This window comes from Chiloscyllium punctatum, chromosome 9 (genome assembly GCF_047496795.1).
Source record: "Chiloscyllium punctatum isolate Juve2018m chromosome 9, sChiPun1.3, whole genome shotgun sequence".
Lineage (NCBI taxonomy): Eukaryota > Metazoa > Chordata > Chondrichthyes > Orectolobiformes > Hemiscylliidae > Chiloscyllium > Chiloscyllium punctatum.
In genome coordinates this window covers 25,637,078-25,658,992 of record NC_092747.1, presented here as the reverse complement: position 1 = coordinate 25,658,992, position 21,915 = coordinate 25,637,078, and the positions used below count along the sequence as shown (strand labels likewise).

Here is a 21,915-nt window from a genome sequence, read left to right as displayed (position 1 = left end):
TAAATTATTCACTAATATGTAAATGTCATAATGGGCAGATAAAATACATGAAGAAAATATGTAACTTTGTGTGTGTGCAGGCTCAATTCTTCGGAGATGGAAGAAGAATTGGTTTGATTTGTGGCTGGATGGTACCCTTGTGTATTATGAAGATGAAAATCGTCGTCAATTGGAAGACTGTATCCATGTAAAAGTAAACTGCATAAATATAAAGACAGGATATGAATGCATAGGTAAGCATTTACTGTCATTTGCACAATGTCTTGTTTCAAAAGTCAGCAATGAGCTCACTGAACACTTTTAAGATTGAGGACAATTGACAGGCGCTGTGAGTGAAAATCTCCCAAGTGAAGTTTGGGCAGTTTCTGACTATTGGAATAGTTGACGTGAAAACTGGTTAGGTTTATGCTGATGCAGTAATAATTGTATACTTACCTGCCATGGTGACCAACAAGCCATTAAACTTGCCTAGTGTGACAAGTTTTCTTCTATGGAATTGAAGGGCGCATTTCTCCTCTGGTTGATTTCCTGAGGTTTGAGTTTGTGTATCATTAGAACTAAAACAAAATCTGATGGTGTAGAGGGTAGTATATCAGCATGGGACAATGTAATGTGTGGAGTGCCACAAGGATTTGTGTTGGGACCTCAACTGTTGACAATTTGTACAAATGATTTGGATGAAGAGATAGGAGGTATGGTTGTCAAATTTGCTGACAGAACAAAGAGAGGTCAGAAATTAAGTTATGCAGAGCACATAAGGAAGCTACAAAAATATATGCGGATAGGTTAAAAATTGAGTGAGTAAAGATGTGACAACTGGAACGGAATGCGGGCAAATGTGAAATTATCCATTTTGGCAGGAAGAATAAAAGCATTTCTTATGTAAATAGTGATGATTGAATCGGAAGGATATTATGAAACTTGAAAGGGTTCAGAAAAGATTTATAAGGATTTTGCCAGAGTTGGAGGATTTGAGCTATAGGGAGAGGTTGAATAGGCTGGGGCTGTTTTCCCTGGAGCGTCAGAGGCTGAGGTGACCTTATAGAGATTTATAAAATCATGAAGGACAAGGATAGGATAAATAGACAAAATCTTTTTCCTGGGGTGGTGGAGTCCAGAACTAGAGGGCAAAGGTTTAGGGTGAGAGGGGAAAGACATAAAATAGACCGAAGGGGCAACCTTTTCATGCAGAGGATGGTACGTGTATGGAATGAGCTGCCAGAGGAAGTGGTGGAGACTAGTACAATTGCAACATTTGAAAGGCATCTGGATGGGTTTATGAATAGGAATGGCTTGGAGGGAAACGGACCGCGTGCTGGCAAGTGGGACTAGATTAGGTTGGATATCTGGTCGGCATGGACGAGTTAGACCAAAGGGTCTGTTTCCATGCTGTACATCTCTATGATACTATGACTATGACTCTGAGATGCAGAGGGATCTGGTTGTCCTCCTACATGAATCACAAAACGTTAGCCTACAGACACAAGTACTTAAGAAAGCTACTAGAATGTTCTTAATTATTGCAAGTCAAATTGAATACAAAAACAGAAAAATAATGCTTCAGTTATGCAGGGTAGTAGTGAGACCACATCTGGAGTACTGTGCACAATGTTGGTAACCTTATTTAAGGGAGGATATAACTGCATTGGAGGAAGTTCAGAAAAGTCTTATCAGGCTAACACCTGAAATGTGGAAGTTTTCTTGTGAGGGCAAGTTGACAGCTTTGTATTGTATTTATTAGAATTAAGAAGAGTAGAAGTTGACATGATTGAAGCATATTTCTATTTATTCACAGGCTATGGATGTTGCTGGCTAGGCCAGCATTTATTGCCCATCCCCAATTGGCTCTACTTCGGTTTCATGATCATCAGCAGATTCGTAATTCCAGATTTTTCAATTGAATCCAAATTCTGCTAGCTGCTACAGGTGGATTCAAACCTGGGTCCCTAGAACATTATTGGGGATGCTGGATTAACTGTCTAGTGACAATGCCACTAGGCCATTGCCTCACCCTGCTCCTGAGCACTGTTCAGAGGGGAGACATGCAAAGAATACTTTCTCTTATGGGTAAACCTAGAACTAGGGGTGACTTTTAAAAATCAGGGGTTAACTCAGTTAAACGGAGATGAGGCATTTTTTTTTCCTCTGTCATATAATGAAGGGTCTTTGGAACTCTTTTTCCTGAGAAGATAATGGCAACAGAGTTCTTGAATATTTTGAAGGCAGAGATAGGTAGATTCTTGATTCAAAGGGGTAAAAAAATTATCAAGTGTAGGTGGGAATAAAGATTTGAGGTAACAATCAGATCAGCCATGATCTTATTGAATGGCAGAGCAGAGGTCAAGGGACCATATAGTCTATTCATTCTAATTTGCATGTTTGTCGAAATCAAGTAACTCCTTCACGATAGTATGACTGCTCCAGTCTTCAGAAGAAGGTCAAACTTTGAAATTGCATTAAGCAAGGCCGTGTGACAACTCCCATAATATTTACAATCTACCTGATGGTGACTGCTTCTCTCATTAATGATCAACAGAAAAAGGGTCACTGCATTCTGCGTCCTCGTCACACTAGCAGCCAGACCTGCTAAATCTCTCCAGCAATTTCTGTTTTTATTTCACATATCCAGCATCCTCAGTTCCTTGTTTTATTTTAAAATCAACTGCCTTTTGGTGTATTAAATACCACATGGAATGTAAACTCTTTTGTCTTACTTGGCTCCTTGCTAAAACTAAATTGACAACTATAGACATACTGGATTAGTGGTGCTGGAAGAGCACAGCAGTTCAGGCAGCATCCAACGAGCAGCGAAATCAACGTTTTGGGCAAAAGCCCTTCATCAGGAATAAAGGGAGTGAGCCTGAAGCATGGAGAGATAAGCTAGAGGAGGGTGGGGGTGGGGAGAGAGTAGCATAGAGTACAATGGGTGAGTGGGGGAGGGGATGAAGGTGATAGGTCAAGGAGGAGAGGGTGGAGTGGATAGGTAGAAAAGAAGATAGGCAGGTCGGACAAGTCAAGGAGACAGTAACTGAGCTGGAAGTTTGAAACTAGGATGAGGTGGGGGAAGGGGAAATGAGGAAGCTGTTGAAGTTCACATTGATGCCCTGGGGTTGAAGTGTTCCGAGGCGGAAGATGAGGCGTTCTTCCTCCAGGCGTCTGGTGGTAAGGGAGCGGCGGTGAAGGAGGCCCAGGACCTCCATGTCCTCAGCAGAGTGGGAGGGGGAGTTGAAATGTTGGGCCACGGGGCGGTTTGGTTGATTGGTGCGGGTGTCTCGGAGATGTTCCCTAAAGCACTCTGCTAGGAGGCGCCCAGTCTCCCCAATGTAGAGGAGACCACATCGGGAGCAACGGATACAATAAATGATATTGGTGGATGTGCAGGTGAAACTTTGATGGATGTACAAGGCTCCTTTAGGGCCTTGGATAGAGGTGAGGGAGGAGGTGTGGGCACAGGTTTTACAGTTCCTGCAGTGGCAGGGGAAAGTGCCAGATTGGGAGGGTGGGTCGTAGGGGGGTGTGGACCTGACCAGGTAGTCACGGAGGGAACGGTCTTTGTGGAAGGCGGAAAGGGGTGGGGAGGGAAATATATCCCTGGTGGTGGGGTCTTTTTGGAGGTGGCGGAAATGTCGGTGGATGATTTGGTTGATGCGAAGGTTTGTAGGGTGGAAGGTGAGCACCAGGGGCGTTCTGTCCTTGTTACGGTTGGAGGGGTGGAGTCTGAGGGCGGAGGTGCGGGATGTGGACGAGATGCGTTGGAGGGCCTCTTTAACCACGTGGGAAGGGAAATTGCGGTCTCTAAAGAAGGAGGCCATCTGGTGTGTCCTACGGTGGAACTGGTCCTCCTGGGAGCAGATACAGCGGAGGCGGAGAAATTGGGAATACGGGATGGCATTTTTGCAAGAGATAGGGTGGGAAGAGGTGTAATCCAGGTAGCTATGGGAGTCAGTGGGTTTGTAAAAAATGTCAGTGTCAAGTCGGTCATCACTAATGGAGATGGAAAGGTCCAGGAAGGGGAGCGAGGTGCCAGAGATAGTCCAGGTAAATTTAAGGTCAGGGTGGAATGTGTTGGTGAAGTTGATGAATTGCTCAACCTCCTCGCGGGAGCACGAGGTGGCGCCAATGCAGTCATCAATGTAGCGGAGGAAGAGGTGGGGAGTGGTGCCGGTGTAATTACGGCAGATCAACTGTTCTACATAGCCAACAAAGAGACAGGCATAGCTGGGGCCCATACGTGTGCCCATGGCTACGCCTTTGGTCTGGAGGAAGTGGGAGGATTCAAAGGAGAAATTGTTAAGGGTGAGGACCAGTTCGGCCAAACGAATGAGAGTGTCAGTGGAAGGGTACTGTTGGGGACATCTGGAGAGGAAAAAACGGAGGGCTTGGAGGCCCTGGTCATGGTGAATGGAGGTGTGGAGGGATTGGATATCCATGGTGAAGATAAGGCGTTGGGGGCCAGGGAAACGGAAGTCTTGGAGGAGGTGGAGGGCGTGGGTGGTGTCTCGAACGTATGTGGGGAGTTCCTGGACTAGGGGGGATAGGACAGTGTCAAGGTAGGTAGAGATGAGTTCAGTGGGGCAGGAGCATGCTGAGACAATGGATCGGCCAGGGTGGTCAGGCTTGTGGATCTTGGGAAGGAGGTAGAACCGGGCAGTGCGGGGTTCCCGGACTATGAGGTTGGAAGCTGTGGGTGGGAGATCTCCTGAGGTGATGAGGTTCTGTATTATCTGGGAGATGATGGTTTGGTGATGGGGGATGGGGTCATGGTCGAGGGAGCAGTAGGAAGAGGTGTCCTCAAGTTGGCGTTTGGCTTCAGCGGTGTAGAGGTCAGTGCGCCAGACTACCACTGCGCACCCTTTATCCGCTGGCCTGATGGTGAGGCTGGGATTGGAGCAGAGGGATTGGAGGGCTGTGCGTTGTGAGGGTGAGAGGTTGGAGTGGGGGAGGGGGGACGACAGGTTGAGGCGGTTAATGTCCCGGCGGCAGTTGGAAATGAAGAGGTCGAGGGCAGGTAATAGGCCAGCGCGGGGTGTCCAGGTGGATGCAGTGTGTTGGAGGTGGGCGAAGGGGTCCTCAGAAGGTGGGCGGGAATCCTGATTGTGAAAGTAAGCTCGGAGGCGGAGGCGATGGAAGAATTGTTCGATGTCACGTCGTGTATTAAATTCATTGATGTGTGGACGGAGGGGGATGAAGGTGAGTCCTTTGCTGAGGACTGATCGTTCGTCCTCAGTGAGTGGGAGGTCTGGAGGGATGGTGAAAACTCGGCAGGGCCGGGAGCTGGGATCTGGTGTGGGTGTGGAGCTGGGAGTGGGGTCGGAGCCAGTACCTGGAGTGGGTGTGATGGTGGGGGGAATGGGGGTGGAGGCATGAGCAGGGGTAATGTTGCCCTCGGGGTTCTGGGGTGTGGGTATAGTGACAGTGGGGTCTGTGGGGGCCGTGTCAGCAGAATGCAGGTGAGTGGCGCTGGTGGGGGTGGAAGTGGTGGTGATCATGGCAGTAGGGGTGGCAGGAGTCACTGAGCATGTGGCATCAGCGATGATGTGAGGGCTGGAAGTGGCTGTGGGAGTGGCCATGATGTGGGCGGAAGTGACATCATCACTCAGCGTGGGGGTGGTAGCTGCATCAGTCGCATGGCTAATGGCGTTTCCGAGGCCAGGGGAATCTTCTGGAATGTTTGAGGAGCGCTGGTTATGGAGGTGGGTGGATAAAAGTTTGTTGTACTTACAGTTTTTGATGTTTGAGATGGAATTGAAATGCTGTTTGTTGAGAGTATGAATTCTCCTGAGGATGTAGTACAGAGTGGGTCCTTTGCAATGATCTATAGCTTGTGGATGTCTTTAGTGTCATTGCTCACCATGCACAAGGTTTACCAGTACTGTCAAACCCCTCAATTCTTCAAACAAAAAACCTGGCATATGCTTTTGAATATTGTCAAAACAAAACCCTGGTATCAATCTCATTGGCTAAATATTGTGGCAGGAGATACTCTGGAATATGTTGCACTCCAAGATCCAAATTATTTTTATATATGTGAGAAAACACCAGTCCACAGATTGACCTCTGTGAGCCTCTACCACAAACCTTCCTCCACACCTAGAAATGCCCAAGTTTTACAGATGGTGGAAATCTGAAATGAAGCAGGAAGTGCCAGCAAAACACAGCAGGTCCAGCAGCAACTGTAGAGAGAGAAAAACAATGTTTTGAATCCAAATGACTCTCTTCTTCAGAACTAAAAGTTTGGAATTTGGACAAATGTGATTATTAATTCTATCCCAAATAATTGTTTTTAGCTTTCCCCACCACTAAAATTAAACTAGCTGGTCCGTATTTGCTGATCCATTTTTACAACATTTTCTGAATAAAGGCATAATGTTTGTGATGCTCCAGTCCTCTGAAACCACCCGTAAATTCGGGAAAGGTTGATAAGTTTTTGTCAGTGCCTCTCCAATTTTCACTCTCACTCCTTCAAAAGCCTGGAATGCATCTCATTTGTTCCCAGAACCCGATTAACTTTACGTACTGACAGCTTCTCTAATAACCCTCTCTTATCAATTTTAAACCCTCCTAATGGGAGGAATGTGGAAGCTTTAGAGAGGGTGCAGAGGAGGTTTACCAGAATGCTGTCTGGATTGGAGGGCATGTCTTATGAAGAAAGGTTGAGGGAGGTAAGGCTTTTCTCACTAGAGTGAAGAAGGATGACAGGTGACTTAATAGAAGTGTACAAGATGTTGAGAGGCATAGATAGAGTGGATAGCCAGAGAATTTTTCCCAGGACAGAAATGGCTGTCATAAGGGGCCATAATTTTAAGGTGATTGAAGGAAGGTTTTGGAGAGATGTCAGAGGTGTGTACTTTACACAGACTGGTGGGTGCGTGGAAAGCACTGCCAGTGGCGGTAGTAGAATCAGATACATGAGGGACATTTATGCAACTCTTGGATAAGCACATGGATGATAGTACAATGAAGGGTATGTAAGTTAGCTTTATCATAGAGTAGGATGAAAGGTTGGCACAACGTCGAGAGCCAAAGGGCCTGTACTGTACTATTCTATGTTCTATGCTCTAATGACTGTTTCCTCCTCTGTCACTATGCCAGAACAGGTCTGCCTCATGACTAAAGGTGGATACAAAGTAATCATTAGCAATTTAATCATGCATCTTGATTCCATGTGTAAACCCCCTCTTTGGTCCCTAATCAGTTTTACTCCACCTTTTATTGCCCTCTTGCTATTGATGTGGCTATAGAAGACTTGAAAATATTTGATTAGATTCCCTACAGTGTGGAAACAGGCCCTTCGGCCCAACAAGTCCACACCGACCCTCTGAAGAGTAATCCACCTAGACCCGTTCCCTCTGACTAATACACCTAACACGATGGGCATTTTAGCATAGCTAATTCACTGACCTGCACATCTCTGGACTGAAGGAGCACCTGGAGGAAACTCACGCAGACACAAGGAGAATGTGCAAACTCCGCACAGATAGTCGCATAGTTTTGGGCACAACATACACTCAGTTTGCTCATAAACATTTTAGAACCATAGACAGCACCTTCAAACCCATCGCCACTTCTATTTTGAAGGAAATGGACAGCAGACACATGGGAAAAGTACCAAGTTCCTCTACAAGCAACTCACCCATCCTGACATGGAAAATATCACAGTTCCTTCAGTGCCACTGGGTCAAAATTCTGGAGTTCACTCCTGCAGGACATGGATTGCTGTCATTCAAAAAGGCAGTTCAACAACACCAGGACAATTAAGAACAGGCAATAAATGCTGGTTTAGCTAGTGATATTCACGTTCCATGAGCGAATTTTTAAAAGCACAGAAAAAATTCAAGGGTTCAGAATTGTGAAAAGTTAGACTATAACTCCATAAGATATAGGAACAGAATTAGGCCAATCGACTCTTCAAGTCTGCTCTGCCATTTGACCATGGCTGAGATGTTTCTCAGCCCCATTCTCCTGCCTTCTCCCCATAATCTTTGATCCCCTTATGAATCATAAGACCATAAGACCATAAGACATAGGAGTGGAAGTAAGGCCATTCGGCCCATCGAGTCCACTCCGCCATTCAATCATGGCTGATGCGCATTTCAGCTCCACTTGCCAGCGTTCTCCCCGTAGCCCTTAATTCCTCTAGACAACAAGAACCTATCAATCTCGGCCTTGAAGACATTTAGCATCCCGGCTTCCACTGCACTCCGTGGCAATGAATTCCACAGGCCCACCACTCTCTGGCTGAAGAAATGTCTCCGCATTTCCGTTCTGAAATGACCCCCTCTAATTCTAAGGCTGTGTCCACGGGTCCTAGTCTCCTCGCCTAACAGAAACAATTTTCTAGCATCCACCTTTTCAAAGCCATGTATTATTTTGTACGTCTCTATTAGATCTCCCCTTAATCTTCTAAACTCCAACGAATACAATCCCAGTATCCTCAGCCGTTCCTCATATGCTAGACCTGTCATTCCAGGGATCATCCGTGTGAATCTCCGCTGGACACATTCCAGTGCCAGTATGTCCTTCCTGAGGTGTGGGGACCAAAACTGGACACAGTACTCCAAATGGGGCCTAACCAGAGCTTTATAAAGTCTTAGTAGTACATCTCTGCTTTTATATTCCAACCCTCTTGAGATAAGAGACAACATTGCATTCGCTTTCTTAATCACAGACTCAACCTGCATGTTTACCTTTAGAGAATCCTCGACTAGCACTCCCAGATCCCTTTGTGCTTTGGCTTTATTAAGTTTCTCACCATTTAGAAAGTAGTCCATTCCTATATTCTTTTTGCCAAAGTGCAAGACCTCGCACTTGCTCACGTTAAATTCCATCAGCCATTTCCTGGACCACTCTCCCAACCTGTCTAGATCCTTCTGTAGCCTCCCCACTTCCTCAGTACTACCTGCCTGTCTACCTAACTTTGTATCATCGGCAAACTTCGCTAGAATGCCCCCGGTTCCCTCATCCAAATCATTAATATATAATGCGAACAGCTGTGGCCCCAGCACCGAACCCTGCGGGACACCGCTCGTCACCGGCTGCCATTCTGAAAAAGAACCTTTTATCCCAACTCTCTGCCTTCTGTTAGATAGCCAATCCTCAATCCATCCCAGCAGCTCACCTCGAACACCATGGGCCCTCACCTTGCTCAGCAGTCTCCCGTGTGGCACCTTATCAAAGGCCTTTTGAAAGTCCAGATAGACCACATCCACTGGGTTCCCCTGGTCTAACCTACTTGTTACCTCTTCAAAAAATTCCAACAGGTTTGTCAGGCATGACCTCCCTTTACTAAATCCATGTTGACTTGTTCTAATCAGACTCTGCTCTTCCAAGAATTTAGAAACCAAGAATCCCTTCCAAGAATCAAGAGCCTATGTATCTCTTTCTTAAATATACTCAATGACTTGGCCTCCACAGCTCTCTGCAGCAATAAGTCATTGTCAGTGGATTTGGAATTGAATCATGAGAGGGTGGAATCTTGATTTGATTTGATTTATTATCGTCACATGCACCTAAGTACACTGAAAAGTTTTGTTTTGCGTGCAGTACGACAGATGCAAAGACACAAATATTGTAGGGTGATTGAACAGAACGAGGAATACAAAGTTACACCAACAAAGATGGTGTACAAAAAGCAAGATCAACATTAGATTTGAAATTTGAAAAGTCAATTCAGAAGTTTAAGAACAATGGGGAAGAAGCTGTTCTTGAACCTGTTGGTACATGTGTTTTAGCATTTGTATCTTCTGCTTGATGGAAGAGTTGGAAGAGATTATGACCGAGATGGAAGCAGTCTTTGATGATGTTGACTACCTTTCTGCAGCAACAAGAAATATCAATGGAGTCAACAGATGGAAGATTGGCTTGCATGATGGTCTGGGCTGTGTTCACAACTTTCTGCAGTTTCTTATGGTCCTGGATTGAGCAGATGCCATACCATACTGTGATGCATCTGGATAGAATGCTTCCTTTAGTGCATCTCTGAAAGCCGGTGAAGGTCCTTATGGAAATTCTGAATTTCTTTAACCTCCTGAGGAAGAAGAGACATTGTTGTGCCTTTCCCAACTGAATGACATGTGTGACAGTGGATCAGTTGTTAAAGTACGACAAGAATGGAAAATTGAGATTCCCAACATTGATTTTCCACCCAAGGTTTTAATGGCTATATGAAAATCTCACTAGAAAGTGGCAAGGGGCCTATTTGAATGCATTGATTTTCCATTATTGCCTAATTTAGTTTCATTTATACTCAAATTGCTATTTTCCCTGGTAATGGAGAGAAACTAAACAGCAACAATTCCTGAATTAAAAGTCCGAATGTGTAGGCACCCTCCGCCCATAAATATTAGTATTACACAAGCACAGCCTCATTATATCATCATGTCACATCTCATGTTCAGTTAGAGTACAGTTCACCTCTTCACTTTGCAGCGTACCAACATGTTACATTGTAATGCTCCTAACAGGTGACTTTGCACTCTGGGACAGGCACCCATCTCATAATAAATACTTGAAGGGTCAAGAACAATGGGGCACACTTTGAAAGTGAAAGGCAGGAGGTTTAGGGGAGATTTGAAGGCATTTTCTTTTAGCTAGAGGATGATGGGGGTCTGGAATGTGTTGCCTGGGAGGTTAGGTGAGGTGGGTAGTCTCACAACATTTAAAACATACTTGATTGAACACTTCAAGTGTCATAACATTCAAGGCGATGGCCTTAGTGCTGGTAAATTAGATTAGTATAGGTAATAGTGTGTTTAGTGGTCAAAACTCAATGGGCCTAAGGGCCTCTTCTGTACTGTATGATTCTATGAATAGGCTACCACCATAGGCCTCTTAGCTTGGTCTCTTAGCACTCTCACTTTTTACCTATTAAATACTCACAGTATCTCAGCCTTTTAAAGGGAAAAAATTACCTAAGGATAAGTATTCATACAATTTAAAATGCATATTGAAAACTCTTTATCAAGATATCTGTATCACTGGCAGGGCCAATTTTTTTTTTAAAAAGTCATTCATGGATCTAGACCAGCATTTATGCCAGGAGGGCAATTAAGAGTCAATCACATTCTGTGGGCCTGAAGCTGCATGTAGGACCAACCGCATAAAGCAGAAAAAAGTGAGCACTGCAGATGTTGGAGGTCAGAAAAGCATAGTAGGGCAGGCAGCAGTTTTCTTTCTGAAAGGACATTAATGAACCAGATGGGTTTTATGACAATTAACAGTGGGTATTTGATTGCCATTAAACTGGTTTTTCATTCCAGATTTCTACTAAATTAAAATTTCAAACTTTGAAGTTGTCCCCTGTAAATAAAGATCAAGAGAATTAATATATATCAAGAAAAACAAAAATCTCAACATCAACCCCTGGGGAACTCAAGAAGAAACAGCCCAAACAAAATCTATTGACCATTACTCTCTAATTCCTAAATAAAAAATGAAAGAACTGCTGATGCTGTAAATCAGAAACAAAAACAAAAATTACTGGAAATTACTGTGAAGTTTTTGGAATATTGTGCACAGTAATGGGCCCCATTTCTCAGGAAGGATGTATTGGCCCTAGAACCTGTGCACAGGAGGTTCACGAGAATGGTCCCAAGAATGAAAAGCCTAACACATGAAGAACGCTTTGAGGACTCTGGGTCTAAACCCAATGGAGTTTAGCAAGATGAGGGGGGATCTAATTGAAACATACAGAATACTGAGTGGCCTGGACACAGTAGATGTTGCGAAGAAGTTTCCACTGATAGGAGAGACTAGGGCTCAAGGGCATAGCCTTTGAGTAAAGGAAAGAACTTTTAGAGCGGAGACAAAGAGCAACTTCTTCAGCCAGAGAGTGGTGAATCTACAGAATTTATTGCCACATAAGGCTGTGGAGGTCAGGTCATTGAGTATATTTAAGACAGATAGATAGGTTCTTGAGTATCAAGCGGACCAAGGGTTACGGGAAGAAAGTGGGTGAATGGGGTTGAGAATCATTTCAGCCTTGATTGAATGGTGGAGCGGACTCAATGGGCTGAATGGCCTAACTTCTGCTCCTATGTTTGATGGTCTAATGGTCTAAGGGAAATCAGAGTTAATGGTTATGAGGATTGTTCACCAAAACCAAAAAGTTTACTCTGATTTCTCTTCACAGATGCTGAGCTTTTCTAGCAATTTCTGTTTTTGTCACTCTCTATTTCCTATCAATTGGACAATGTTGTATTCATATTGCAATTGTCCCTTTACGTCATGACCTATAAGTTTCCTTAGTCTGTCATGTGGCACCATATCAAACATTCTCTGTAAATCCATGTATAACACATCAACTGCATTACACATTTGATCTTTTCTGTTACTTCAAAAAACTGCAGCAATTTAATTAAATACAAATCCCCCTTTAGACATCCATGCTGACTCTTAATCAACCCACATTTTTTTCCATGAGATTACTAATTCTAGTTTGAGTAATTGTTTCTAGAAGTTTCCCCATCACTGAAGTTAGACTAACTGGTCTGTAATTGCTGGGATTGTCCTTGCAATCGTTTTTGATCAAGGCCACAATGTTTGTAATTTTCTAGTCTTCAAGCATCTCCCCTGAGTCCAGTGAAGACTAAAATATTATGGATAGCGTACCCTCAATTTCTACCCTCATTTCCTTCAAAATCATTGGATACATTCCATCCAGTCCCAGCACCTTCTGAACAGTGAGTGGCAACAATCATCCAAGAGATCGTCATTATTAACTCTGAATGATTCTGGTGATACAGTTTCCTCCTGTATAGAAGACAATGAGTTGGGAGAAGGGAATCATTTTCAGGATGGTAACCTGCAATTAGTGTGTTATGGACGAGGCCAGACCACTCTAAACATTCTTAAGCAGGCAGCCCTCGACCTAACTTTGCAGTTTGTTTCAGTCAGTGTACAATGAAAATTACCTAGACTAAGATAGCTAGGTTGACTACGAGATTTTAAAAGATACAAAAAAATTTATTCACACAATTACACAAAGAACAGAATAAAGAACTCCTACAGAACTCAACCTATCCAGCTAGACTTAATTATGCTGTTCTAAATGCACACAACAGTCCAAATAAGCAATCTCTCTTTAAAAAAAACAATATAAATGGAACACCTGCTTACAGATTGAAATTGAAGGGCAGAAAAGAGAGAGAGTTTCCTCACAGCACCCTGTTGAACTTCCCAGTTCAAGACTGAAATAAAAACTGCTCAGCTCAGCTCAGCTAGCTAAAGAGCTGACCACTCCCCTCTCTTTTACAGGTCACTTCTAAAGCATGACCACTTTGGCCTGAAGTCTCATCTGTTTACATATAAACAAAAGGCCTCTCAAAATCCTTTTCATCTCTGTACTAAACTAGACTGATCGGAGTTCAGCCCAGTTTATTGCCCCTCTGAAAAACATCAAGGACAGAGTCTCCTTGAGCTAAGGAACAGTTTTTAGGAAAAAGGGGACTAGCTTTGTGACAAGTGGAATACAAGAAGGATCAATGTAGGGGCCACAATTATTTACAGCATATATAAAACTTTGGATGTGGAAAATGAATGTACTATAGCCAAGTTTCAAGATAACACAAAGTCTGCAGAAGGATCTAGACAAGTTAATTGAGTGGGCGAAAACTTGGCAGATTGAACACAATGTGGGAAAGTGTGAGGTTATGCACTTTGGCAGGAAGAATAGAGGAGCTGAATATGAATTAAATTGAGAAAGACAATGGAAAGCTACAGAACAGAGGGCTTTTGGAATCTTCATGCATAAAGCAAAAAGCTAGCACACAAGTTCAGTAGGCAATAGGGAAGGCAAATGGATTATTGGCCTTTATTTCAAAGGAAATTTTATTTGAAGGCATTTGAAGAGCTGGTGTAGGTATGATGGACCACATAGTTCATTTTTTGTTATAAATGCTAGCATTGTAGCTATACTGGAATAAATCTGTTCACAAAATTTTGGAACTTGAGAGAGCAACAATATTCACACTGAGATTTCAACTGCCCAAGTTACTGGGCAGGAGAATTTAAGTTTGTTTCTATTTCATGATGATTTTAGCATGTATCTATCAGCAAGCACAACAACATCATATCATTCCATTTATTTCATGCAAAGGTTCTTAGCTCGATACTGCTAACATTGCAGCATTTACAGAGAGAAATCAAATTAATATCTTCCACTTTTTTCGAATCATGGCCGCAGTTGTAAAAACAATAGAGATGACCAATAGCGAGAAATTCAAAGAAATTTATCAAATAAAAAACTATTCCTAAGATATTACCCATAGTGTATAGGTTTGTTGAGTGGACCACAAGGTATAGATGATATTTTAGTCCTGATGATATTTTCTGGGGGTTAAATTAATCATTGACAAGACTACACCTTAGCTAACTTTACCTACAACAGAATTTAGCACAGACATAAATAGTTTGTAAAACTGATGTATCCTTGCTCTTAAATCACTTGAACAGCACAAGGCTGACTAGCTTTCTAACAAAGTTATTTTACAAACTGATATCCTAATAGCAAAGGAATAACAATTCTGATCCTGCCCTGATTATGTTTTCTTTTTACCATTATTATACTTCTTTCACAGAGGGCTTGCCACCAGAACAGAGCAGTAGGGAATGTATGCTGATGATTTACCTAAGAGATGGTTCAAAACTGGCACTTAGTGCAGACAGTGCTGATGATGCGTTGTAAGTATATCACTCCCGATCTCGTTCTCCATACAGAAGATTTATGTATCAAACTTAATAAAATAATGTGTCCAGTGAGTATTATTGTGAACATGTTGTAAATCTATTAAGTCAGCCGCTGAGGGAAGCATGAATCACTTAGCATTGATTCACTCAAATATGGATTAGATTAATTTTAGAAAATTATATTTTGCGATACAGTACTTGAGACGAGATATGATAAGTTCAGTGTATTTGGCAGGAGCAGGTGACTATGTATTTCTACTTCTCAAAACTTTTTACCACTGGAGATTTTCTTGTCTCACATCTTGTTCTGCTGATCATTAATTTATAAAGTTTGATTGCTTGAGTTAATCAACAACTCTCATTATTGTTCTGTCACGTTCTGTCATATTCTGTCATGTAGCTACAAAAAGGGCAGAAAGCAAACTAATTAGTTTCCTTCCTATTTTCCAGATAGCTTCCTGGATTTTTTTGTGTATCACCAAACCACAGTTTATGCCATGATAGTACTACAGGGCAGGACAAGGAGATTGGCATCAAAGCGATCTCAGGCAGAACAGGGATCAAACCCCATGCTGTTGGCATTTTACTGAACCATACGTAAAGTTCCTAGTCAACTAAACTACCTTGCACCCCTCTTTTGGTCTCACAGTTTCAATATTAATTGTCAGTAGACAATATTACTATGTTTGATGATTGAAATTGCATGAAATCAAGGGGTTATAATAATAGGATTAAATCATGTAGTTGCCATAATGCTGCTAAAATATAGATTTTCAAAAAAATGTTGGGTGCAATAGTGAAGAGTTCATCTGCATTTTAAAGGAGGTGATTCTGATTATGAGACTTAAGTTCTGAGTGCAAGATTGAAGACAAAGTTGCTTTAGAAAGAAATTAAAAGTAAAATAATTTACCACATTATGCTAAATTATTCCTTTAAGTTGGTTACCTCCTACACTGCAATGCAAATTGACATCCAAAATAAAAACTAGTATATAATATAAACTTTGATTTTCAAATCACATTTGGTGTAGAGACTCATGATTTCCTTATAAATCTTGATATTGCCTGGTAAGAGAAGTTTTCTCATAATCTCTTCAAAGTAATAAATGACTTCCCCAAAACAATCAGGGCAGGGATTATGTACTTAAGGCTAGGGTCCTGGGGAGTATGGCAGTTCAAAGTTCCTTGAAGGTGGAATCATAGGTTAAACAGGGTCGTAAAGAAGTAAAGGTAGTAAAGGTTAAGGTAGAAGTAAAGGTAAAGGTAGTAAAGGTACACTTGCCTTTATTGGTCAGGGCATTGAGTGTAAGAGTTGGGATGTCATGTTGCAGGACATTATGAGGCCACTTTTAGAATATTTCATTCAATTCTGGTCTCTCTGCTATAGGAAAGATTTTGTTAAATTTGAAAGGGTTCAGAGAAGATTTACAAAGAGGTTGCCAGGGTTGGAGGGTTTGAGCTGTATGAGAGGCTGAATAGGCTTGGGCTGTTTTCCCTGGATTGTCGAAAGCTGCAGAGTGGCCTTATAGAGGTTTATGAAATCATGAGGGGCATAGATAGGGTGAATAGCCAAAGCCTTTTTCCCAGGATAGGGGAGTCCAAAACTAGAGGGTGCAGGTTTAAGGTGAGAGGGCAAAGATTTAAAAGGGACCTAAGGGGCAACGTTTTCACACAGAGGGTGGTGCATGTATGGAATGAGCTGCCAGAGGAAGTCATGGAGGTGGGTACAATTTCAACATTTAAAATTCACCTGGATGGTTACGTGAATAGAAAGGGTTTAGAGGGATATGGCTCAAATGCAGGCAAATGGGACTAGATTAGTTTGGGATAGCTGGTTGGCATGGACGGGCTGGACCAAAGGGTCTGTTTCCTTGCTGTACATCTCTATGACTCAATAACAGGAGCAGACCCGTATGACCCCAAGATGGGCACGCAGCATCGGCTAGAAGAGCAGGTGAGAGACAGACCCTGAGACAGGGAGTCATCATCTTCCAGAGAAGGAGAAAAGAGTATCTTGCGATAGGTAATGAATTTCAGCTTGAGAGTGAGAGGAAGGCTTCAAACATCACCTAATGGAACAGGCAAGAAAAAGGCACTTTGACAGACAGTCAGAGTGGGAATGGCCTACAGGCCCCCAAATAGTAACTTCAATGTGGGATAAAGTATATAAGAAGAAATATTGAGTTCTTGTGAGAAAGGGACAGCAATAATCATGAATGATTTTAATCTACATTATAAGCTGGAAAAGTCAGGTTGACAGTAGCAATCTGTATGCAGAGGTTATAGAATGCTTTCAAGACAGTTCCTTAGAGCAACACATTGTGGAACCAATCAGAGAGCAGCTTGTATTTCACTTGTTACTGTGTAATGTGACAGGATTATTTAATAACTCAAATTAAATGCACCCTTGATAGCAACTAACATAATGTGATTGAACTTTACAATGCATTTGAAAGGGGGAATATTGGGTCTAAGACTAGTGTTTTAAACCTAAATCTGGGCAGCAATCTAATTTCTCATTTTTATTTATAGAACGTGGTCATCAATGCTGGATTAGCAATTATTGCCCATTTCTAATTGCCTTTTGAGAAGTGTTAGTGAAATGCTTCTTGAAATGCTTCAATCCCTTTGGAGTAGCTACCTCCACAATGCTATTAGTGATTGAGCCCCAGAATTTTAATGCAGATACTAAAGGAGCACCAAATATTTTCAGAGCAGGTGCTGAGGAACTTGGAGGGGAGATTGCTGTCACTGGTGTTCCCATATATCTGCTGTCCTTGTCTGTCTAGGTGGTAATGGTTGTGGATTTGGAAGGTGCTGTCTCAGGAGCCTTTGTAAATTTCTGCAGTTCATTTATAGATGTATACAGTGCTGCTACTAACCAAGGGAATGAACGGTTGTGGATGTTGTAACAATCAAGTGGGCTGATTTGTCCTGGACGGTTTCTTAAGTGTTGCTGGAGCTACACTCAACCAGACAAGTGAGGAATATTCTAACACACTCCTGACTTGCGTCTTTTAGCTGGCGAACAGATGTTGATGAGTCAGGAGTTGACTTGCTTGCTGCAGGATTCCTCAACTCTGACTGCTGCTGTAGCCACTATTTTTATCTTGCTAGTTCATTTCATGGCATGAAATCAAAGCTGGCAGAAGTGATTGGCATTTAAGACCATGAGATCAATAGTGATGCAGTAGCAAACATTTCAGGGGATGTTTCTGAATACTCAGTATATCCATTCATGCCAGAAAGAAAATATCTAAAGAGAGGACCCATCCCTAGTTAACTAAAAGCATTGGGGTAAGCATAAAACTTAAGGAAAATGCACATAACTGTGCAAAGAAAAGTGACTGGTCAGAATATTAGAAATGGCAGGGATAACCAAAAAATTAATTTGGAGGGAAAATTAGAGTTTGGAAGAAACTAGCTAGGATAGTAAAAGCAGATGGTAAGAAGTGAAAGATGCTCAGAAACTGGGAGGGGCAGGTGGGGGGCGGGGAAGCATGGGATGAGGAGGACTCAGGACCTTGAAGGAGAATGAATGATGATGAGGAGAACCCCAGAGCCAGGAGCCCATATTCCCTCTGTCTCCTTTCCTGGCTTCCCCCAGTACCTTGGCCCTCCTTACCACCCCCTCTCCAACCCCAGTTTTCTATCAGATCCCGATCTTCTCCAGTTCTCTCAGTCATGCCCCCTCTCTCTTCATCAGCCCCATCCACAGTCCTGATTTCACCCCCCCCCCCCCCTCAGCTTAGAGCCAATTTGCCCCCAACTCCATCACATCCCTCCTGAAATCTACACATGCATGATTCAAAGTGGTACACAGTGGTCATGTGTCAGTGTCAACAAATGCAGCCTTCATTAAAGTGAGTGTTGGTACTTCAGAGAATGAGAATAGGGAGTTTAATATTAGATATTCTTTCTGCCAAAATGGATAGTTTCACATTCTTCCATGTAGTGCTCCATTTGGCATAGTTTTTCCCATGTATACAACCATCTGTATTCATTTATAGACTGCCTATATCCTCTCCACAACTTACTTTCCCACTCATTTTGCATCATCAGCAAATATAGCACTCATAGCTTCTGTCCCTTCATTCAAGTTATTTATGTAAATTATAAAAAATTACAGCTGTAACCCTCCACATTACATCATGCCAAACAGAAACTAATCAATTTATGAGTACTTTGTTCCTTATTAGGTACCAATCTCTATTTATGTCAATATGTTATCCCGTAGCTTTTAACTTCTGTAATGAAAAACTATCCTTTGTTTCCCAAGCTAGGAAGACTTTTTTTAAAAAACTACCACAGTTCCCACATTACTGTATTCTGACCTTTGTTAGAACCTGTACCTATCTGAATATCAGAATAGCAAAATTAGGTTTGGTTGTGATGCTTACACAGCTGAATAGCCTGACATCTATTTTTAACTTTAATGTATGGTGTATATTCTTGGCATCACCTGGAAGGGCAGAATTCTGAATGAAGCAATCCTCTCAAAGGCAAACCTGCAATGTATGTTGACGGTCATCAAACAGAGGCAACTTCGCTGGCTCAAGCATATTGCATGTTGAAAGATGATTGTAAATCCAGGGATTTTCTGCATGATGAGGTAGCCAGAGGTAGAAGAATAGTAGTTCCAAAGTTTCATGGATACATCGGCTTTTGGAGGATATGCGCTACCATAATGATCAGTGGCTGCAGCTGCAAAGCAATATGCAGCAACAATAGAAGTTACAACCCACTTGACACTTGATATCCATTTCATATGTGACGCTTGGGAAAACCCTGCCGTTCACCATTGATTTATTTAGCTATCAGCAAAAGTGCACTTTATGAACCTACCTCACCCCTAACAGAGCTGCTGCTTATCTGTTATAGAGTCATAGAGTTAAACAGTGCAGAAACAGACTCTTCAGTCCAATTAGTCCATGCTGACCAGATATCCTAAACTGATATATTCCCATTTGCCAGCATTTAGCCCATATCGCTCCAAACCCTTCCTATTCACATACCCATCCAGATGCTTTTTAAATGTTTAAAATCACACAACACCAGGTTATAGTCCAACAGGTTTAATTGGAAGCACACTAGCTTTCGGAGCGATGCTCCTTCATCAGGTGATTGTGGAGCGTTGCTCCGAAAGCTAGTGTGCTTCCAATTAACCTGTTGCTCTATAACCTGGTGTTGTGTGATTTTTAAATTTGTACACCCCAGTCCAACAACGGCATCTCCAAACCATTTTTAAATGTTGTAATTGTATCCGCCTCCACCACTTCCTCTGGCAGCTCGTTCCATACACACACATTCCTCTGTGTGAAAAAGTTGTCACTCAAATGCCTTTTAAATCTTTGCCATCTCATTTTAAGCCCGTGTCCTAGTTTTGGACTCCCCTATCCTGGGAAAAGGACATGGCTATTCACCTTATCCTTGCTCATCATGATTTTATAAACCTCTATAAGGGCCCTCCTGTGTCTCCAACATGCCAGGAGAAAACACCCAGCCTATTCAATCTCTTCCTGTAGCTCAAATCCTTCAATCCCAGCAAAATCCATGTATATCTTCTCTGAACCCTTTCAAGTTTGACAACATCTTTCCTATAACAGGGAGACCAGAATTATAATGCAGTATTCTAAAAGTGGTCTAACCAGTGTCCTGTACAGTCACAACATGACATCCCAATTCCTATACTCAACACACTGACCAATGAATGTAAGCATGCCAAAGACCATCTTCACCACCCTATCCACCTGTGACTCCATTTCCAAGGAACTATACACCTGCACCCCAAGGTCTCTTTCTTTGACAACATTCCCCAGGACCCCATCATTAACTGTATAAGTCCTGTCCTGATTTGCCCTACCAAAATGCAACACTTGACATTTATCTAAATTAAACTCTATCTGCCACTCCGCAGACCTTTGGCCCATCTGATTAAGGTCCCATATTGTTAATGAAAATCTGTGCATAGTGAGAAGATGTTGCTTGTGAGCTATGCACTAAACTTCCACTTGGACAGGCGGAGCAAAAATTTACAACTGAGCGAAATTTTTTGAGTGATGATTTTTGTAGCCTGGAATTTTGCTTGGTACTATTTTCCCTGTTCATCCTAAGATCCTACTCACATCGTTTTCTATGTGCAAATAAGTTGACACATTTCCTAAAACAGCAATAGCAATTCAAAATAAGTACTTTAATGACCATAAAATGCGTTAGCATTTTCTTTCAGTGGGAAGTATATTTTTAGATTCAAGTCTTCCTTCTCATTTTCCTCAAAACACTGATTTCTTGTGGAAATGTTATGACCCCTCAGCAGGCATATTTGAGTAGGAGGAGAGGGATGCTGTGTGAGAGAGATGTAATGTAAAATAGAATAAGGGCCAGCCTGCCTGTGTTCAAGTCTGTTAAGGCTCTTAAATTGTCAATTATTGTCCTCTTCAAAGTTTTAATTCCATCTCTGCCACCATAAATAATAAGGTGGAAGGGGGAGATAGGATGGAAGTGGACAACTACATGCTCAACTCCAGGAAAAAAGGAAAGTGATCCTTTATTTCTCTAAACCCCACATACCTTATTAGGATCTCCGATCCCTCCCTAAATTAAATCCCATAAGATCACAAGACCATAAGACATAGGAGTAGAATTTAGGCCATTGAGTCTGTTCTGCCATTCAATCATGGCTGATAAGTTTCTCAACCACATTCTCCTGCTTTCTCCGCATAACCCTTGATCCTCTTGGTACTCAAGAACCTACCTATCTCAGTCGTAAATACACTCAATGACCTGGCCTCCACAGCCTTCTGTGGCAGTGAATTCCATAGATTCACCACTCTCTGGCTGAAGACATTTCTCCTTATCTCTGTTCTAAAAGGTCTTCCCTTTACTCTAAGGCTACACCCTCATATCATAGTCTGTCCTACTAATGGAAACATCTTCCCAACATCTACTCTATCCAGGTCATTCAGTATTCTGGATGTTTCAATTAGATTCCCCCTCATTCTTCTAAAGTTACTTTGAAATCAAGTTTCTATGGATATTCTTCTGGGTACTCCCTTGTATTCTGGCACTGTCCATGACTGTAGTATGGTGCTGCTGGAAATATTTGACTGTCAGTCAATCAGATCAGCTCTCCAGGGCAGGAATCCCCCTTTGACATTGTTAAAGTTGTTCCCGGATATTATCAACATGAGATAGATCATTCTTATATCAGCAAGCTCAATACTAACTTTC

At 42.3% G+C, this 21,915-nt stretch overlaps 1 protein-coding gene across 4 annotated transcripts in view; it reads left to right on the top strand.

Annotated features, from left to right (window-relative positions):
- Window positions 1–21,915, top strand: part of plekhb1 (pleckstrin homology domain containing B1) — a 217,575-nt gene that overhangs the window by 108,388 nt on the left and 87,272 nt on the right. For all 4 annotated transcript variants that reach the window (XM_072577080.1, XM_072577081.1, XM_072577082.1 and 1 more), the window contains 2 exons: window positions 81–233; window positions 14,577–14,679. In XM_072577080.1, coding sequence (XP_072433181.1) covers window positions 81–233; window positions 14,577–14,679 — 256 coding nt within the window. The remainder of the gene's footprint in view (window positions 1–80; window positions 234–14,576; window positions 14,680–21,915) is intronic.